Source organism: Malaclemys terrapin, chromosome 8 (genome assembly GCF_027887155.1).
Source record: "Malaclemys terrapin pileata isolate rMalTer1 chromosome 8, rMalTer1.hap1, whole genome shotgun sequence".
In the NCBI taxonomy this organism is placed as follows: Eukaryota; Metazoa; Chordata; order Testudines; family Emydidae; genus Malaclemys; species Malaclemys terrapin.
The window spans coordinates 68,889,352-68,906,455 of record NC_071512.1 but is presented as its reverse complement, the minus strand read 5'-3'; the positions used below and the strand labels follow the sequence as shown (position 1 = coordinate 68,906,455).

The 17,104-nt window shown below is 40.4% G+C and overlaps 1 protein-coding gene across 2 annotated transcripts in view; it reads right to left on the bottom strand.

The window, feature by feature from the left end:
• Positions 1 to 17,104, bottom strand: part of VAV3 (vav guanine nucleotide exchange factor 3) — a 238,930-nt gene that overhangs the window by 19,740 nt on the left and 202,086 nt on the right. For both annotated transcript variants that reach the window (XM_054037316.1, XM_054037317.1), the window contains 4 exons: positions 10,187 to 10,252; positions 4,185 to 4,219; positions 1,911 to 2,027; positions 1,142 to 1,229 (listed from right to left, as the gene is read on the bottom strand). In XM_054037316.1, the coding sequence (XP_053893291.1) occupies positions 1,142 to 1,229; positions 1,911 to 2,027; positions 4,185 to 4,219; positions 10,187 to 10,252 (306 nt within the window). The remainder of the gene's footprint in view (positions 1 to 1,141; positions 1,230 to 1,910; positions 2,028 to 4,184; positions 4,220 to 10,186; positions 10,253 to 17,104) is intronic.

Genomic DNA, 17,104 nt, shown 5'->3' with positions numbered 1-17,104 from the left:
AGCTCTTTTACAGGTAAAGAACACAACCCCCTCTATTCTCTACCTACCAGACTTGGGCAGAGGGGAAAGGGGAGAGCTCAGGACCCCTGCCTTGCAGTGGGGTGGTGAGATAGGGGCTTCTACCTAATGGGGAGGAGGGTCTTGGGGTTTCAGCAGCGCGGGGCATGCCTGCTGGGTTTCGGGGCTTCAGCAAAGTGGGGCTGAAGCCCCGAGCCCTGGCAGGTGCCTCCCGAGGCACAGAAGCCCCAAGCCCTGGCAAATGCGCCTCAGCTCTTGAACTTCTGAAGATTGTCGTATGCGGCTCAGAGGGTCAGTAAGTTTGGCCACCCATGCTATAAAGGGACACAACGCTGGTTATATAGCTTGTGGGACTCCTCAGCTGAAAGCTGAACAGTTTGTCAGTGTTGAGAGTGCCATGATAGATAAGACACAAAGTTTATTCTATATACACTAGACATTCTGAACAGGGTTAGACAGAGCTGGTCCCAACAGGGTTAGCCAACACAAAATTGAAAATGCCAAAAACCACCTAGAGCCTTATCAACACTACTACTTACACGGTAAGAGCGGAACCAGTGGTAGCAACAATAAAAAAAACTTCTTTGGGTAGAGACAATCCAAGCACCAGACTGTGCTCGACAGGCACTGGCCTATATTGATGTGTGACAGAAAAACAAAATTTCTCTTCTGGGGTAGCATAGTCCCTATTAGCACAGACCAGGGAATAGGCAGGACAATGTCCCCTGACATTTAAGGCTTATTAGATGTGCAGGGGTCATTGTCCAGCCTACTCCCTGCCCTTTTTGGGGTGGTTAGCATGATAAGGAATACTCCAGGGAGTAATCTCTGCTCTCAGGTGAATGCAGAGACTTCACCAGTTGCTGACCATGTGCAGGTTTCTTCCCCTCTCAAGCATATCACTGAAGGGCCCCAAGCTGGCTCTAATTTTACATACAAATATTTTTAAGCATACACCAACACCATCTTCACTGACATCTAAGACTGAACATGACAAATATATAAAGGAATGATGGACATGATTCTAACCTGAAAGTATTTCTGCAAATCTAGAGAGCCACCATGTACTTTAACAGCAATAGTTACATGGGAATTGCACACTGAAAAAACCATTAATACTTACCATTAAACTTTTAAATTTCTTATTTTCTGCAATGTGAAAAAAGCCATCTCTTGTTAAAATCTTGATGTGTTTCACTTCGTTATTGTACCTGTGGGCAATTAATAACTTATTAATATAAATGTGTTTTTAATCAGTGGTGATCAATAATTACCCGAGGGCATACCTCAAAAACACTACATGAATAAATTCTAAAGACAAAATGTATATCCATGCCAATACACAGTTGACATCTAATTAACCAAATATATTTATTAGTGTATGAATGAAGATGTAGCCTGTATGCCGAAAAAAAGTTACTTCTAATCAGGGGATCCCATATTGCTTGCTTTCAAGTTCATATTGAGGATCGATGCAGAAACAAACAAGACTCTCTTAGTAATTTGTGCTGATAGCAAATACATTTCAGTAGAGTGTGTTCTAACACACTCTTTACTGAAATGTCCTAGAAACTAAAGACTTGAACTGACTCCCCTTAACATCAACAGGAGCTGAATCAGGACTAAACAATTGCCTGTTAGTATCCAAGAGGCCACCGTAAACTGGTATCTTTCCATTAACTTCAGGGGAGCTTTGCTGATTTACACTTTTTGTCCTATATGCCTGAACTACTTTTCTAGCTACTGATATTTTTATGTACTGACAGGATATTAGATGATTATCTAAGCTGCAATGAGATTCATGATTTTCTGTATTTATTGATTACAAACATCTGCCTAGGCAATAATGAAAACAGGAAATCTATTTCTGTAAAAGTGCTTGTCCCACTTACTTAATGCTTATTGCGTATTCTCCTGATTCTTTGGTCCTGTGTCGCACCAAGTAAGTTCTGTTTACCCTGTTAATAAGTTCACTCTCAGCTTGCAGCCTCTCCATTGCTCCTGCATACCTGTAGGGAAAGCAAATAAATACTAGTCATGCTCATCTTTGAAGCTGTGCAGTAGGTCTTTCCAATACACAATTTAATGTTCCAATATTTTACATGAGATGGTGAATGTCAGATATGTCAAAAGCTACTGGTAAATGAACTGTATTTCAAGATTGTGATGGAAAATAATAAAAAGCACAGAAATTTATAAGTAATGGTAAAATGTGCAATACGCTCTCCCACTTTTTGGCACAAAGGACTATGGCTTCTATTCAGAAAAGCACTGAAGCAAAAGATTATGTTCATCCCGGTTTAGGAAAGCACTTATGCATGTGCTAACTTTTAGGCTATGTCTACACTATGGACCTTAGAGCGGCACAGCTGTACCACTACAAGTGTGCCGCTGTAAAGTCTCCCATGTAGCTGCTCTTTGCTGGCCAGAGAGAGCTCTCCTGCTGGCATAATTAAACCACCCCCAATGAGCGGCATTAGCTATGTTGGGACCAGCAATTTTGCTGGTGAAACTTTGGGGTGTGTTTTACCGTCAAAAGTGGTAGTGCAGACAAAACCTTAAACATTTGCCTAAACCCCACTGACTTCAAAAGCACTTAAGCACATACTGAAGTACTTTGCTAAACTGGGGCCTATACTGAAAATATAATTAAACGGTGGCCTGGACCAGGTGATGGAATTTACTTATTTGAAATATTTTGTATATACACTATGTTATACCAGTTTGTACTAGTGTAACTCCACTGACTTCAGGTGAAGTTGGTGTAAGAGACTGGAGAATCAGCCAACTGATGCACTAATTTTGTTTTTAAACAAACAAAAATAATTTCATTTGATTCATATTTATTTATTTTACTCTAAAAGCTAAAATGTAAATGTGCAGACTAAAACCCAACAGATGAGATTCAAAATCTACTTCAGCCCTAAACTATGGCCAGGTCTGAAATGGTTGAGACAAAAGATTCCATAAGGGTCTGCCTGCAGAGATCTGCTTGCAGAATTGGGGCCTACATTTTTAACTGTGGGGAAAAATATGCATTTATTAAAATGAAACAATTGCTTATTTTTACTTTTTAAAAGCAGAATAATTTCAGTCAATATTTGGAACCAGTACTGTGCACAATTTTTTAAAATGAATACATATAACTATAATACATTAAGATTCTTAATCTAGTTGTATATATAGTTATACTACTTAATCTATCATTAAAAAATCTTTAAATATCACAAAAAAATTCCAATTTCAACTTTAGGGCTACTTTTAGTTTTAAAAGAAAGTATTAGAGAGGATGTTCTTCAAATTATCACAAAATATGAGCTCCCAGGCTGAGACTTTTTAAGGCAAGTTTCAGCCTAAGGCAATTTCCCATGTTTAAGTTACAAATGCTTAGAAAATAAAGTTTTATCCTGAAAGAACCTCAACTTTAGGTTTTGAACACAATGCTATTTTTGTCCTTTCTTCTGTCAAAACTATAAGGAGCATAATTGAAGCTAGAATCAAATTAAAAACAGCAACTTTTTCCCTTTGGGATTTTATTCACTGTCTATGAAAGCTTTTTTTTGTTTGTTTGTTTGGATCAGTGGATCTGATTTTGATTTCACTTACTGCAACCCAGTATAAATCAGGAATAAATTTGTAAAAACAGAATCAGTCACTCTGCATTTATAATCCTTTTAAGTCAAATTCACTCCAGAGCAGAGGGTTTACACTACATTATGATTCACTTTGACAGTGGTTGTAGAATTGATACATTGTCCATTTACATCACTTAATAGATAGCTTTTCTGTCTAACAAAATTTCAGCAGAATTATTCACAAAACAAAATATCACTTTCTTCATTTTGTTTAGCCACTTAAAATGTAAGATCTTCTTGCATAATTCATGTTGTACTGATTTTTTCTTATACCACTTTAGAGACCTCTGGGATACAGACTGTGTATATATAGACTTGTAAACAAAATGTCAAAATCATTAAGCATATTATTATATGAGAAATGCTTTTAGGCAGTGCATATTCAGTGTTGTTTTCCAAAACTGCTACACAATACCTTCTTCAGAAGCCAAGAAAGGTTAAAGCAATTTAAATTAGATTGTGATAAACACAGTTTTCTCTCTATGGCTGTCCATTTCAACGTGATTTTCATAGGACTAGTTCAGGACTCACCATGGTTGGCAAGAGTAGTCTACTGGTTTAGGCACCTAGGGTGTAAAAAGATATCATAGAATATAATTATTTAAAGAATATTTTTCTAATTGACTCACAAATTAGTTAGCACTGATCTAATGACCAAATACCCTACATCAAACCGGGGGGATAAGAATCAGATTGATCACATTTCTTCATCTATTAGTCTACTTTACTCAGAATAAATTAATAGTGTGAATACCTTGTATAGGTCTGAAAACAGGACAGAATATTAAGCTAATGTATTTTGTTGTTGTTGTTGTTGGGGGAGTTTTTTTTTAATTTTGGACAGATAAGTGCTACAAATTCCATATTGCTTTTTTTTCTTAATCTATCTGAAGTGGATTTTGGCAGTGCCTCCACTCTCATTTCATCCATAAAATGCTCATCTAATAGGGCATATTGTTGCAATGCATCATTAAAGTGTGCAACTGAATGTACAATGATGTACACTAAATTCACTAAGTGCTTTTTGAATTAGATTGCCTTGAAAAGGCACTATTCTTAGTTGAAGTAAAAGCTTAGGTGGCATGTTATATAATCTCTTGAGATGGTTAACTGAATAATCCATACATTTCTGAGGTATTGTATGAATTTATTAATACATTTGCATGACACAAGTTTTACTTTTAAACTTGAATTTAAATAGTTGTCCTTTCAAAATGTGTTCCTGCTTTAATTTTCAAATAGTTTAAAATATACTAAAATCAAACATACAAAAAAGGATAGTATATATATGCATATACAATATGTGAATTGAATGAATATTTCCCCAGCTGACTTCCATGCTCCCCACCAACAGATACCAAAACCCGAGACCCTCTTGGAGGGCACAAGTTTGGCTAGCTTGAACTTCCCAACCTGCATAGTGTTGATTTGCTTCCAACCCTTGTGATCCAAATTGTAAGGTTCAGGTTCTGAAATGACCTTTGCAGAGCTCACAGAGTCCTGCTTACTGCCCTGGGCATTTTGTGTGATTGCCAATTTTTCCTCCTAAGTGCTTTTGTAAAAGGTACTTTGGACAGATAACCAGCCTCTTAACCTTATTTGAATGCATCTGAATCTATGATTTTAATGCTGACAATCTTTATTACATTATCACCAAAAACTGTATTTTCCCCAAAGCACAAAGGCGCCACTAGTGTGAATTTGTTGTCATTAAAAGAGTTCTGCTCTAAGAATAGTGTGACCTATTTATTTGTATGATAATAAATTTCCCACCCAGGATGGTGTTAAAAGCAATTAGACTAGGCAGAGAGATTGGGGGAGAGAGGGCAAGAGTTAACCAGAACAATGGAAGGCTTTTGTAAAATGCAAAGAGATCAGGAATGGAATTATTGCTAGCCAAATGTCAGTATATGTTGTAAGAGAACAAGAAGGAGAACAGCTGTGAATCTATAATGGACTCCAAAGCCATGACAGCCTAAACAAATTCAAAAAGTATACTGTCCATTTGTAACACCATTGCATCAAAGCTTAGCTACAACAGACGTGGGATTTAGTTGGTGACACATTCTCTCATATCCCTACACGAACCTCTGACAAGCACTAGGAAAATAAATCAGCATTATATCAGAATGAAACCAGCTAGGCCGTTGCTACCAACAGCGTAGTAGATAGGGCTCGGGCAACATTCCCACCTGGCTGAGAGATGGTCTAAACGTTAAAAATGCTGACAGCTAGCACTCCTACCTTCCTATCATTAGTGAAGCTGCTCCACTCAAAAACTGTCAGGAAAAAGCCCAGTGTATATAAAGCCAGTCTTTATATGTAAGATACTTCTATAATTATGTTAGCCTACAGAATTTTACATTTTTGAATGTTTTGTATTGTTAGAATAAAGTTTTGAAAGTAGTTCAAATTACTTGATGTGAGTGTACCAGTGGCAAGACAGTAGTGGCAATTAGGAAGACGACTACCCTCCCATACAGTCCTATATTGGATGGAATCTGAAATTCTGAATTGGTTTGGCTCATCTATCATAGCAGGTCATTTTGGTTGCAAACGGCTAGAACACCAGCAATCATTAATCCTTTTCAACCCCGAGTGTGTTGAGTTGTAAAATAAAGATTGTCCATTGCAGAGAAAAAAAGAAAACAATCAAACGTACTAGAAGTTGTTGGCTTGCACTGTATTATACATCCAAATCCAAGCAACTGCAATGAGAAAACTGAACAAAAGACACAGACTCTGATACTATTCATATGGTATAAAAATGTCTGCTGACAAATACTGCATATTGCAATAAGAATAAAGCATTTATAGGTATAGCTGAGAAGGGACTGGAATTTGATATTCTGGAACTCAACACTTTTTCATTCAATATTCATTCCTAAAGCCTTTTGATATATGTATTTTATGCTGTTTCTGGGCATTTTTATATTGGCCGGTTGTAAAGACTGTAACACTTAATAATAGTACAAGTTATAATATGTTAAAAATCGGATAGATGTTTCGGTATCTTTAACTGCATTGTTTGTCATAATAAGATGTTTATATTTTCCCCTTCCAAGTTAGCAGTGGTGAAGAATCAATTCATCTTTCTTGTCAGTTTATGCCTCTGGTTGCTAACATGTCATGAATAATATTTATTCATACTGTAAAATCATGTTATTTTCATTCAATCCTCTGCTTAATAGTATATTTCTAAATTTAGCAGAAAGCTATGTCACTAGACACTAAGTAATCTCTGTGTTGCTGTGGTAGCTTTAACAGAAGAGTTTTTCCGTAACTATGTGAGTTTCCCACTTTAAACTACAGTGGTACTCTTTCAAAATGAGCTGATTTTGCCCGATAAATAAATATGGTCTCCACAGTATTTACAGTAGCCCTCTATATTTATCTTAGGTACTGCCCTAGAGTGGTGTTTCCAAATCCACAGGGCAGCTCCAATGATTGACACTAGCTCAAGGCATGTGCTGACTGTACCCAACACCATCCAGCATGACTGTGGGACACTAAACTGCCACAGCCTTTATGCTTAATAAAATATGGTAATAGGGTTACAAAAAAAGTTAAGCTCTATTACATAACATTTTGATGAGTCGTATATTATCTTTATCGGGCATCTGCTTTGTCACTCTGTTTAACAGGACTAAGACTATGTCTAAACCGGCAACTGAATGACAAAAAACGACAAACAGCGGCTACACTGCGCGCCTTTTAGCAGCACAGCTGTAGTGACACAGCCGTGTTGCTAAGAGCTGCATAGTGTAGACATAGCCTTAAATTTAAAGTAACAATGGAATGATAAGTATCTCTGTGAACAGGATTGTGAGATTATAAATAGGGCTGTCAAGAAATTAAAAAGATTAATCGCACTGTTAAACAATCATAGAATACCATTTATTTAAATATTTTTGGATGATTCTACATTTTCAAATATATTACAATTACAACACAGAATACAGTGTTCATTTTATTTATTTTTGCTTACAAATATTTACACTGTAAAAAACAAAAGAAATAATATAATATATTTCAATTCACCTAATACAAGTACTGTAGTGCAATCTCTTTATAATGAAAGTTTAACTTACAAATGCAGGATTATGTTCAAAAAATAACTGCATTCAAAAATAAAACAATGTAAAACTTTAGAACCTACAGTCCACTCAGTGCTACTTCAGCCAATTGCTCAGACAAACAAGTTTGGTTACAATTTGCAGGAGATGATGCTGGCCATATCTTGTTTACAATGTCACCTGAAAGTCAGAACAGGCGTTCACATGGCTCTGTGGTAGCCGGCGACATAAGATATTTACGTGCCAGATGTGCTAAAGATTCATATGTCCCTTCATGTTTCAACCACCATTCCAGAAGACATGCTGATGACGGGTTCTGCTCGATAATGATCCAAAGCAGAGCGGACCGATGCATGTTCATTTTCATCATCTTAGTCAGATGCCACCAGCAGAAGGTTCATTTTCTTTTTTGGTGGTTCGGGTTCTGTAGTTTCCGCATCAGAGTGTTGCTCTTTTAAGACATCTGAAAGCATGCTCCACAGCTTGTCCCTCTCAGATTTTGGAAGGCACTTCAGATTCTTAAACCTTGGGTTGAGTGCTGTATCTATCCTTAGAAATCTCACATTGGTACTTTTTTCGCGTTTTGTCAAATCTGCTGTGAACGTGTTCTTAAAATTAAAATGTGCTGGGTCATCATCTGAGACTGCTATAACATGAAATATATGGCAGAATGCAGGTAAAACAGAACAGGAGACATACAATTCTCCCCCAAGGTGTTCAGTCACAAATTTAATTAATGCATAATTTTTTTTAACAAGCATCATCAGCATGGAAGCATGTCCTCTGGAATGGTGGCCAAAGCATGAAGGGGCATATGAATGTTTAGTATATCTGGCACGTAAATACCTTGCAACGCCGGCTACAAAAGTGCTAAGTGAATGCCTGTTCTCACTTTCAGGTGATGTTGTAAATAAGAAGCAGTCAGCGGTATCTCCCGTAAATGTAAATACATTTGTTTGTCTTAGCAATTGGCTGAACAAGGAGGAGGACTGAGTGGTCTTGTAGACTCTAAAGTTTTACATTGTTTTGTTTTTGAGTGCAGTTATAGAACAAAAAAAAAATCTACATTTGTAAGTTACACTTTCACAATAAAGAGATTGCACTACAGTATGAGGTGAATTTAAAAATTCCATTTATTTTATCATTTTTACAGTGCAAATATTTGTAATTAAAAATAATAATATAAAGTGAGCACTCTATACTTTATATTCTGTGTTGTAATAGAAATCAATATATGTGAAAATGTAGAAAAACATCCAAAAATATTTAATACATTTCAATTAGTATTCTATTGTTTAACAGTGCGATTAACCATGAATTTTTTTTTAACTGCAGTTAATTTTTTTGAGTTAATCGCGTGAGTTAACTGCGATTAATCGACAACCCGAATTATAAATGGTAAAAGATATGTTGATCTGCTGTTAAACAATATTATGATGTATTACTAATGTAGAGATTTATTTTGGAGCTAAGGTTTGATCTCAACCTTAAAGGCCTATCATAATGTGTCAAAACTGTTGTATCCATTAAAAGGTGACTCTACCTAATAACATTACCATCATGATGACATCTTGAATGTTGTAATCAAAGTAGATTTATTAATAGAGTTGAATTTAGTTCTGAATCAAGTTAAAGCATGTTTACAGCAAAGCAAGGGAGCCCCTTAACCATTGTATTATTCTGGTTTAATACCAATGTAACTCTACTAATTTCAATGGAGTTATACTACATTAAATCTGGAGTAACACAATGGTGATCTGATCCAAAGTATTATGGAAGTCACAATGAAGGAGTGCAAAATATATTAACATGCTCATACAAAAAATTAGGAGTACATACTGTAAATTAATTTTTCTTATCATTATCCTGCTGCAATTTTTAGTATTTTGAGAGTATTTGTCTTCTTAACACAAAACACAGGCAGGTCAAAGCATACAGGGACACAGGAGTATGTTGAAAGATCTGGTTGGAGGGTTTATTTATTCATTTGTTTGTTCTTTATTCTATTTTTACTTTTACAGGGTTTTTTTTAAACTCACTATTTATGGTATAATCTCTCTCTGTAATTCAAAGTGACTGGGAAACAGATTAAAACCACAGCATTTTCATCTCACTGTAAAAAAGCCAACAGCTTTACTGCACAATATATTTGTTCTATAGTCTGACTGTATTAATCTGAAAACTCTTTAGACAATTTAATTTATTAAACTCCCAAAAGTTAAAATCTATCTCTTGAGCATGTTTGCTTAACACTTACAATTTAAATCCAATAACCAAAAGCATTAGAATGTTATATTTTTAAACAACATCAAATGTAACATACAAACACAAAAACTAAAATAATGCTTCCCACAAGGCAGGATTAATGAAACCCTGGTGTGAACCAGGCAACTTTTCCTATGAATGTTCCTGAGGAAACTATTATACCGACAAACACAATTAAACATTTGTACTTACGCATGGGCAAGGCTTTACGGCATCACTTGGAAAGTAGCCAAGCTCCCCTGTGACTAGATTTCTACCCTAGAAATAGATAAAAAGTTCCCATTGTGAGCAAATGACTGTGTAGATTGGAAGCAATCCTGTATGCACAGGGATTCATTTAAATAAACAAACGGTAAAAGTTCTAAAATTCAGTGCCAGTCTTACTCAAATTTTGTAAAGTAATAATTTCTTGACTTCTGTAACTAAGTAATAATTACAAATGGTTAAATCTGAGTGGTCCGGTAGATAGAGTGAGAGGATTAGACTCAGGAGATCTGGGTTCTAATTCCCAATTATGTCACTGACTCATGTGGTTAAATCTTCATTGCAGAGTTAACTCGAATGTAGGTAACTTGAGTTAACTATTCTGAAGTGTGAGCAACCATGCTGCAAAGTAACTCTTGAGCTGCACAGTGTGATTGTGTTAGGGCCTGTCTACAAGAGAAGTTAGTGAGCACCAAGCTAAGATGGTTAGCACTTTAAAGCATATTAACCTAAAGCACACAGAGGCACTTCTGATGCATGGTAAGATTGTCCACATGCAGTGTAAGTGCAGAGTAGCTAGTGCTGTAAATGCACATTGTAGCTTGCTGGGCACTAACTTCCCATGCAGACAAGTCCTTAGCAGTTGATCAGTTGTGTTAACTCCAGACGCAGCCGGTACCCTCAGCCAACTTGATTTAAAAGCACCACCACACTCGAGTTAAGAGTCGTTTATTAGGGGCATCACTTGAGTAAACACTGCAGCAAAGAAAATGTGATCTTGGACAAGTCATATAATCTCTGCTGTGTGACAGTTTCCACACCACTGAATGGGGATAACAATACTGACCCACCTAGCACTTTGTGATCCTTGAATGACAAAGCACTGCAGTATGTAAGTGCTATGTACTGCAAAAAGATGATTATTCACCTTCTCGCAACTGTTGTTCTTCGAGATGTGTTGTTCACGTCCATTCCAATCAGGTGTGCGCGTGCTGCATGCACGGTCTTCGGAAGTTTCCCTTAGCAGTTCCCATTGGGTCGGCTGTGGAACCCCCTAGAGTGGCGCCTTCATGGTGCTCAATATATGATCCTGCCAACCCGACTCCCCTTCAATTCCTTCTTGCCGGCTACTCCGACAGAGGGGAAGGAGCGTGGGTCTTTTCTTCTTCGAGTGCTTGTTCACGTCAATTCCAATCAGGTGACTCCCACCCAGATGTGGGGTCGGAGTTAAGGAATCGCTGATTGGAGCACCATCCTGCTGAATGCTGCATCATCTCTGGCATGTTGGGTGATAGCATAGTGAGAGGTAAACGTATGCAAGTTGTTGCTGAAGATCTCTTGTGTCAGGATCTGGGCCAGGAGCACAGCTGACGAGGCTTGTGCCCTTGTGGAATGTGCCATAAGAGTTGGGAATGGGACCTTGACTAACTTGTAACATGTGCGGATGCAGGATGTGATCCAGGAAGATATTCTTTGAGATGAGACCAGGAGTCCTTTCATCTGGTCTGCTACCGCCATGAACAGTTGGTTTGACTTCTTGAATGGTTTTGTGCGCTCAATGTAGAATGCTAGTGCTCTCCGAACATCTAGTGAGTGCAGCCTCTGCTCCTGGGTACTGGTGTGAGGCTTAGGATAGAAGACGGATAGAAAAATGTCTTGACCAGTGCGGAATTGGGACACTACTTTGAGGAGGAAGGCTGGGTGAGGCCTGAGCTGTACCTAGTCCTTGTGAAAGACCGTGTAGGGTGGGTCAGAGCTTTAATTTGATCACCCGTCTGGCTGATGTGATGGCTAGCAGGAAGGACACCTGCTATGACAAACAGAGCAGGGAGCAAGTCACCAGCAGTTCAAAAGGGGGCCCTATGAGCTGGTGAGGACCAGATTAAGGTCCCGTGCAAAAATTGGTTGCCTAATCTGTGGATATTGGCGTTCCAAGCCTTGAGAAAACATCCTACCATGGATTGGCTAATACGGAGCGTCCAGATGTTCCCGTGTGGAAGGCTGAGATAGCAGAAAGGTGCACCCTGATGGATGCTGCACCCTGATGGATGCTGCAGCTAGGCCCTGCTGTTTGAGATGCAGAAGGTACTCCAGGATGAGTGGTATAGACACCTAGAGTGGGGGTGTGTGTTGCTGGGGACACCAGCAAGTGAATCTCTTCCACTTGGCTAGATAAGTAGCCCTGGTGGAAGGTTTCCTGCTGCCGAGTAGAATCTCCCTTACCGGCTCCAAACATAGGTGCTCCATGGGGTTTAACCATGAAGCTTCCAGGCCATGAGGGACTGGAGGTCTGGGTGATGGAGGTGACTGGTCCTGAGTGATCAGTTCGGGGTAGAGTGGTAGCATGACTGGGCTGTCCACTGACAGCTACAGAAATGTGGTATACCAAACATTGACGGGCCACGCAGGGGCCAGCAGAATGACCTCCACTGTGTCCCTGCAGATCTTGAGCAGCATCTTGTGTACAAGTGGGACCAATGGGAAGGCATACATGAAGCAGTCCCCAGGATAGCAGGAATGTATCCATGATTGAACCCGGACTGTGTTTCTGGAAGGAGCAGAACACTGGGCACTTCTTGTTGCTCTGGGTTGACACCCCTAGCAGTCGGCAGAATCGAGGCCAGGGTCTGCCACAGGGTCTTTATGTTGTTTTGAACAGTTTTGATCAAAGGCAGAGCTACTTGTGATGGATCTTTGGGAGCGAGAATATCCACAATGGGATCCTTGGCCTTAACCACCTCCTCCACTTGCAACCCCATGTGATGGGCAATCCGCCTAAGGAGGTCCTGATGTGCCCTATGGTCAATCGGAGGAAGGCCCGAAGCTGACGCCCTTGCCACAGCTTCATCAGGGAAGAGGACAAGGAAGCCAAAGGGGGTACCGGGTCCTCCTACCCCTCCGATTCTCTGACCTCCTCTTGGTCAGTGAACGCCCCTGTGGCGGTTAGCTAGTGCCTCGGATGCTGTATCCGGACTCTGTGACTGGTCCCGTTTTGGGGTCGCCTCTGCTGAAACTGGAGACTGAAGGGGCAGTTGGGACAGAGTAGCCTTGGATCCCCGAGGCATAGACCTGTCCCTAGGAGAGTGGGGTGACCAGTGTTCTGATGCTACTGATCTCAACCCCCTTCAAAAGGTACCCTGGGCCTGATGGTAAGCCCAGGGGGTCCAAAAGGGCCACTGAGCCGGGGGCTGCCACTGCAGCTGCCAGGCTGGCGGCACCTTCCTTCGTCGCCTCTTGGACCTATGTTGACTGTGCATCGAGTTGTACAAGTTGGCATCAGACTCCGAGGAAGCAGATACCAATTGTGAGGACCATGGTGGTGCAAGGGCCCAGGCACCGATGACTGGTGCCGTGATGAACTGGGGGACCAGTTCCTGGATGATCTCGCTGGGGACCGGGGCCTGGGATCCAGTGATGGGGACCAGTAGCGGGTATCTGGTGCCGGCGATCAAGGCTGAATGCCTCGTGCTGCAGGTCGGTGCTGATCCTCTGCTGGCACCGGGGATCTGTCTGGCCTCAGTGCTCGGAACGGGGAGTGTCGCGTCGCCAGTGTCAGAGGTGCTCTCGTGGGGCTTGGTGCCGATGAGCAGTGCCATGGCGAAGGTGACTGAGAGCAGCGCTGGGTACGGTGGCTTCAAAAGTGTCCGGGGTGGAGGGTGGCTCTAACACCTCCACCTGGCACTGCCCTGTCGAAGAGTTGCTACATGCCGGACTTGACGGTTCCCTGTGGGGTACTGAAGTCAATGGCACCGACTCGTGCTGACTTGGCACCGGGTCCTTTCTGGGGTGCGCCCGTGCATCTCCTGACTGTCCCACAGATATCAGTACTGGTGAGTGCCCTCTTTCGGTCTTCTTGTGTCTCTTGTGTGGCACCAGTGAAGTTGAGCGGTGCTGGGCCATTATCCCTCGGTGCGGTGCCGGGGAGTGCTGGTGCTGAGGGTCTTTTGTGGTACAGTCCTTCCTCAGCACCGTGTTGTGTACGGATGCCAGAGCACTCCGTACGGGCGCACCTGGTGCCGGGTCCTGGCGGTCTGCAGCCGGCTGTGAGCGGACAGCAGATTCCCTTAACAATTGTTTTAGTTGGAAATCATGCTCCTTATTGGGTCTTGGATGAAAAGCCCTGCAGATTTTGCACCATTCAGTTTGGTGCACTTCCCCCAGACACTTTAAACAAGAGTTGTGGGAGTCACTGATGGGCATAGGTTTATACAAGCACTGCAGGGCTTAAAGCCTTGTGCTCGCGGCATGCCGCAGACTCCCAGGGGGGTTAGGGATTGGGGAGAGACCCCGCTCCCAACCTATTATCTAAACTATCTATACTACATTAACTAGAACACTAACTATAAGCTGTAATGACTAACAGAAGAACGCTAAGGGAGTACTTGCTGAGTAAGTGAGCACTGTTCCAACGGCGGTCATGGACGGTAGGAAGGAACTGAAGAGGGGTTGGGGTGGGTCGGCAGGGTCATATATTGAGTGCCATGAAGGCATCGCTCCAGCGGGCTCCACAGACGACCTGATGGGAGCTGCTAAGGGAAAACTTTCCGATGACCGTGCACGCGGTGCGCGCACACCTGATTGGAATGGACGTGAACAAGCACTCAAAGAAGAACTTAATTATTTTGTTGTCCCAGCACTAATCCTTTCAGTAATCAGAGAGCCTGAAATAGAAGATCTGGGGAGCACAGAGTGTTTTCCCTGATACAGATCTGGTAGATTTATGCAGGAAATCCTCATTAAAGATAATGGACGTTTCCTTTCAAATCCATCACCACCCTCAAAACATCTTGATGGAAGAGCATGCACATTCATTTGGGAAAATAAACCATTTCTGAAGTCAGCATGATTTCAATTTGCCAGATGATCAGATGGATAAATACAGTCAGTTTAAGAGCTGCATTGATGCAGTAACCCAAAACCAAAGCTTCTTTTCAAAATATCCTGACCTGATTTATATTAAATTAAACGAGCAAGATCCCTCATGTGCCCTAACATCGAAAAGCTTTTAATAGACCAAAGATGGTTTAGAAGAAAGATTCAAATGGGACCACATCCCATGCACACTGGCAATGATTTTTTTAACAACATTCAGAACAGGTCAATTCACCAGAAAAATTCAATTTAAGATAATCCACCTAAACTGAGCCCTGGGTTCAGAGTCTTCTGGAAAGTCTACTTGAATGGAGTTATATTGAAGCAAGGCCAAATGTGAGCAAATGCTGGCAAGGGAACAGGTATTCATAGGGCAACTGAAACAATGTATTGACTCAGCACAGCATCAGCTGGTGGGACTCCTATACAACCCAACTGCAATTATTATTACCACCTATTCTCCCCATCATGTATCACCACTAGTTAGCGACAAATCAAGATCGCTTTTTATAATGGGCTTTACCTAACTTTAATAAGTATATGTCTCCTGAGCCACATACTGGAAGTGGTCCAAGAGTCACAAATCCCTAAACATACATGCACTCAGTGTGTACAGCTATAACTACATATTTTGGGAATATGTGAAAAAATCGCCTTGGAGTTCAACTCTTACATAACCCCTCATATTTCCACTCACTTTCTTACCAACTCTTCATAACCAAATGTAAACTGTTCATTAAAGCACCATACTTTGGCATTTACCAATGAATTGATTGCCTTCTGAAGGTAGGGAAGCTAGAAAAAAAATGCCTTTCAGATCCATAAACTGCACATCTGTGACCAGGTCTGGCAGCCCTTTTCACAACTGGGCTAGGCCAGCATTCTCAAACACAGGTGCCTAAAGTTAGGCTCCTAAATCCATATTTAGGCTTTGAAGTCCAGATTGTTAAAGGTATTTAGGCAATTTAAGATCCAGAGAGGTGCCTAGTGTGATTTTTGAAAGTGCTGAGGTGCCTAACTCCCATTGAAATTAATGCACCATAACACACCACATGAACCATCATTCAGGAATTTAAAACAAGGGTGGAGCTGGATGTAAAAAGGAGCAGAATTAATTAGTGTTCTTGAAAAAATGGAAGTTTTCTTGAATTGAAGTGCCCTAAGCATATTCAATGGGAACATTATCTTCCTGGGAAGATTGCTATGCAATTTATCACACCCAGGTAATGATCACAGCAACTGTCACCGATTCCAAATAGAAAGAAATGTGTAGGAAGGTGAGGAAGGGGTAAAGAGCACTAGTTAGAATATAATGTGTGAGAGAATTATTGATATGCATTTAAAATAAAGCAAAATAGGGGCACATAAGGAAGCAATTCTTGCATCTCTTAACCCATATGAGAATATGATTTTTCCTCCCATTCCTTACTAAGTATTAGCTATTCATGGTGTTTATGTATTTTCTCGTGTTCTGTTTATACCCCAAAGTGAACCTTTTTACAGATTTCAATGTCTAACCACCCAGGACTGTTACTAACTCAGGGCCCAGTCCACAAAACTATACTCACAGTGCAGGATCTTATTCATCCCACAACAGTCAATGAGAATACTTAAGTGCGTAACATGTATTCATGTGAGTAAGGATTTACAGGAATGGAACCCTACAACATCAACTTTGCATGTGCACACATGCTATACAATCTGATAAATATTCCTTTATTATATATACTATCTAAAGCAAAAGACATCAATGATACCCACACAATAAAATGACACAGCAAGTAACATACTTACAAGGCAATTAGATAGGCGCCTAGAATCAAAATTTGATGAGCTAATGAACAGACTATTGAGTTACAGTTTAAAAATGCAGACAAACATCTTCACAGAAATCTCTACGTATGGTCTCTTTCAAATCACTGGTAAAGGATAGGCCTCTAATAAATATTTACATGTTTAACTCTGATTTTTGTACAAAAAACTATTTTTGTCCAGCTAGAATGCATAATGCATTTCAGTATTAGGCTGGTTCAA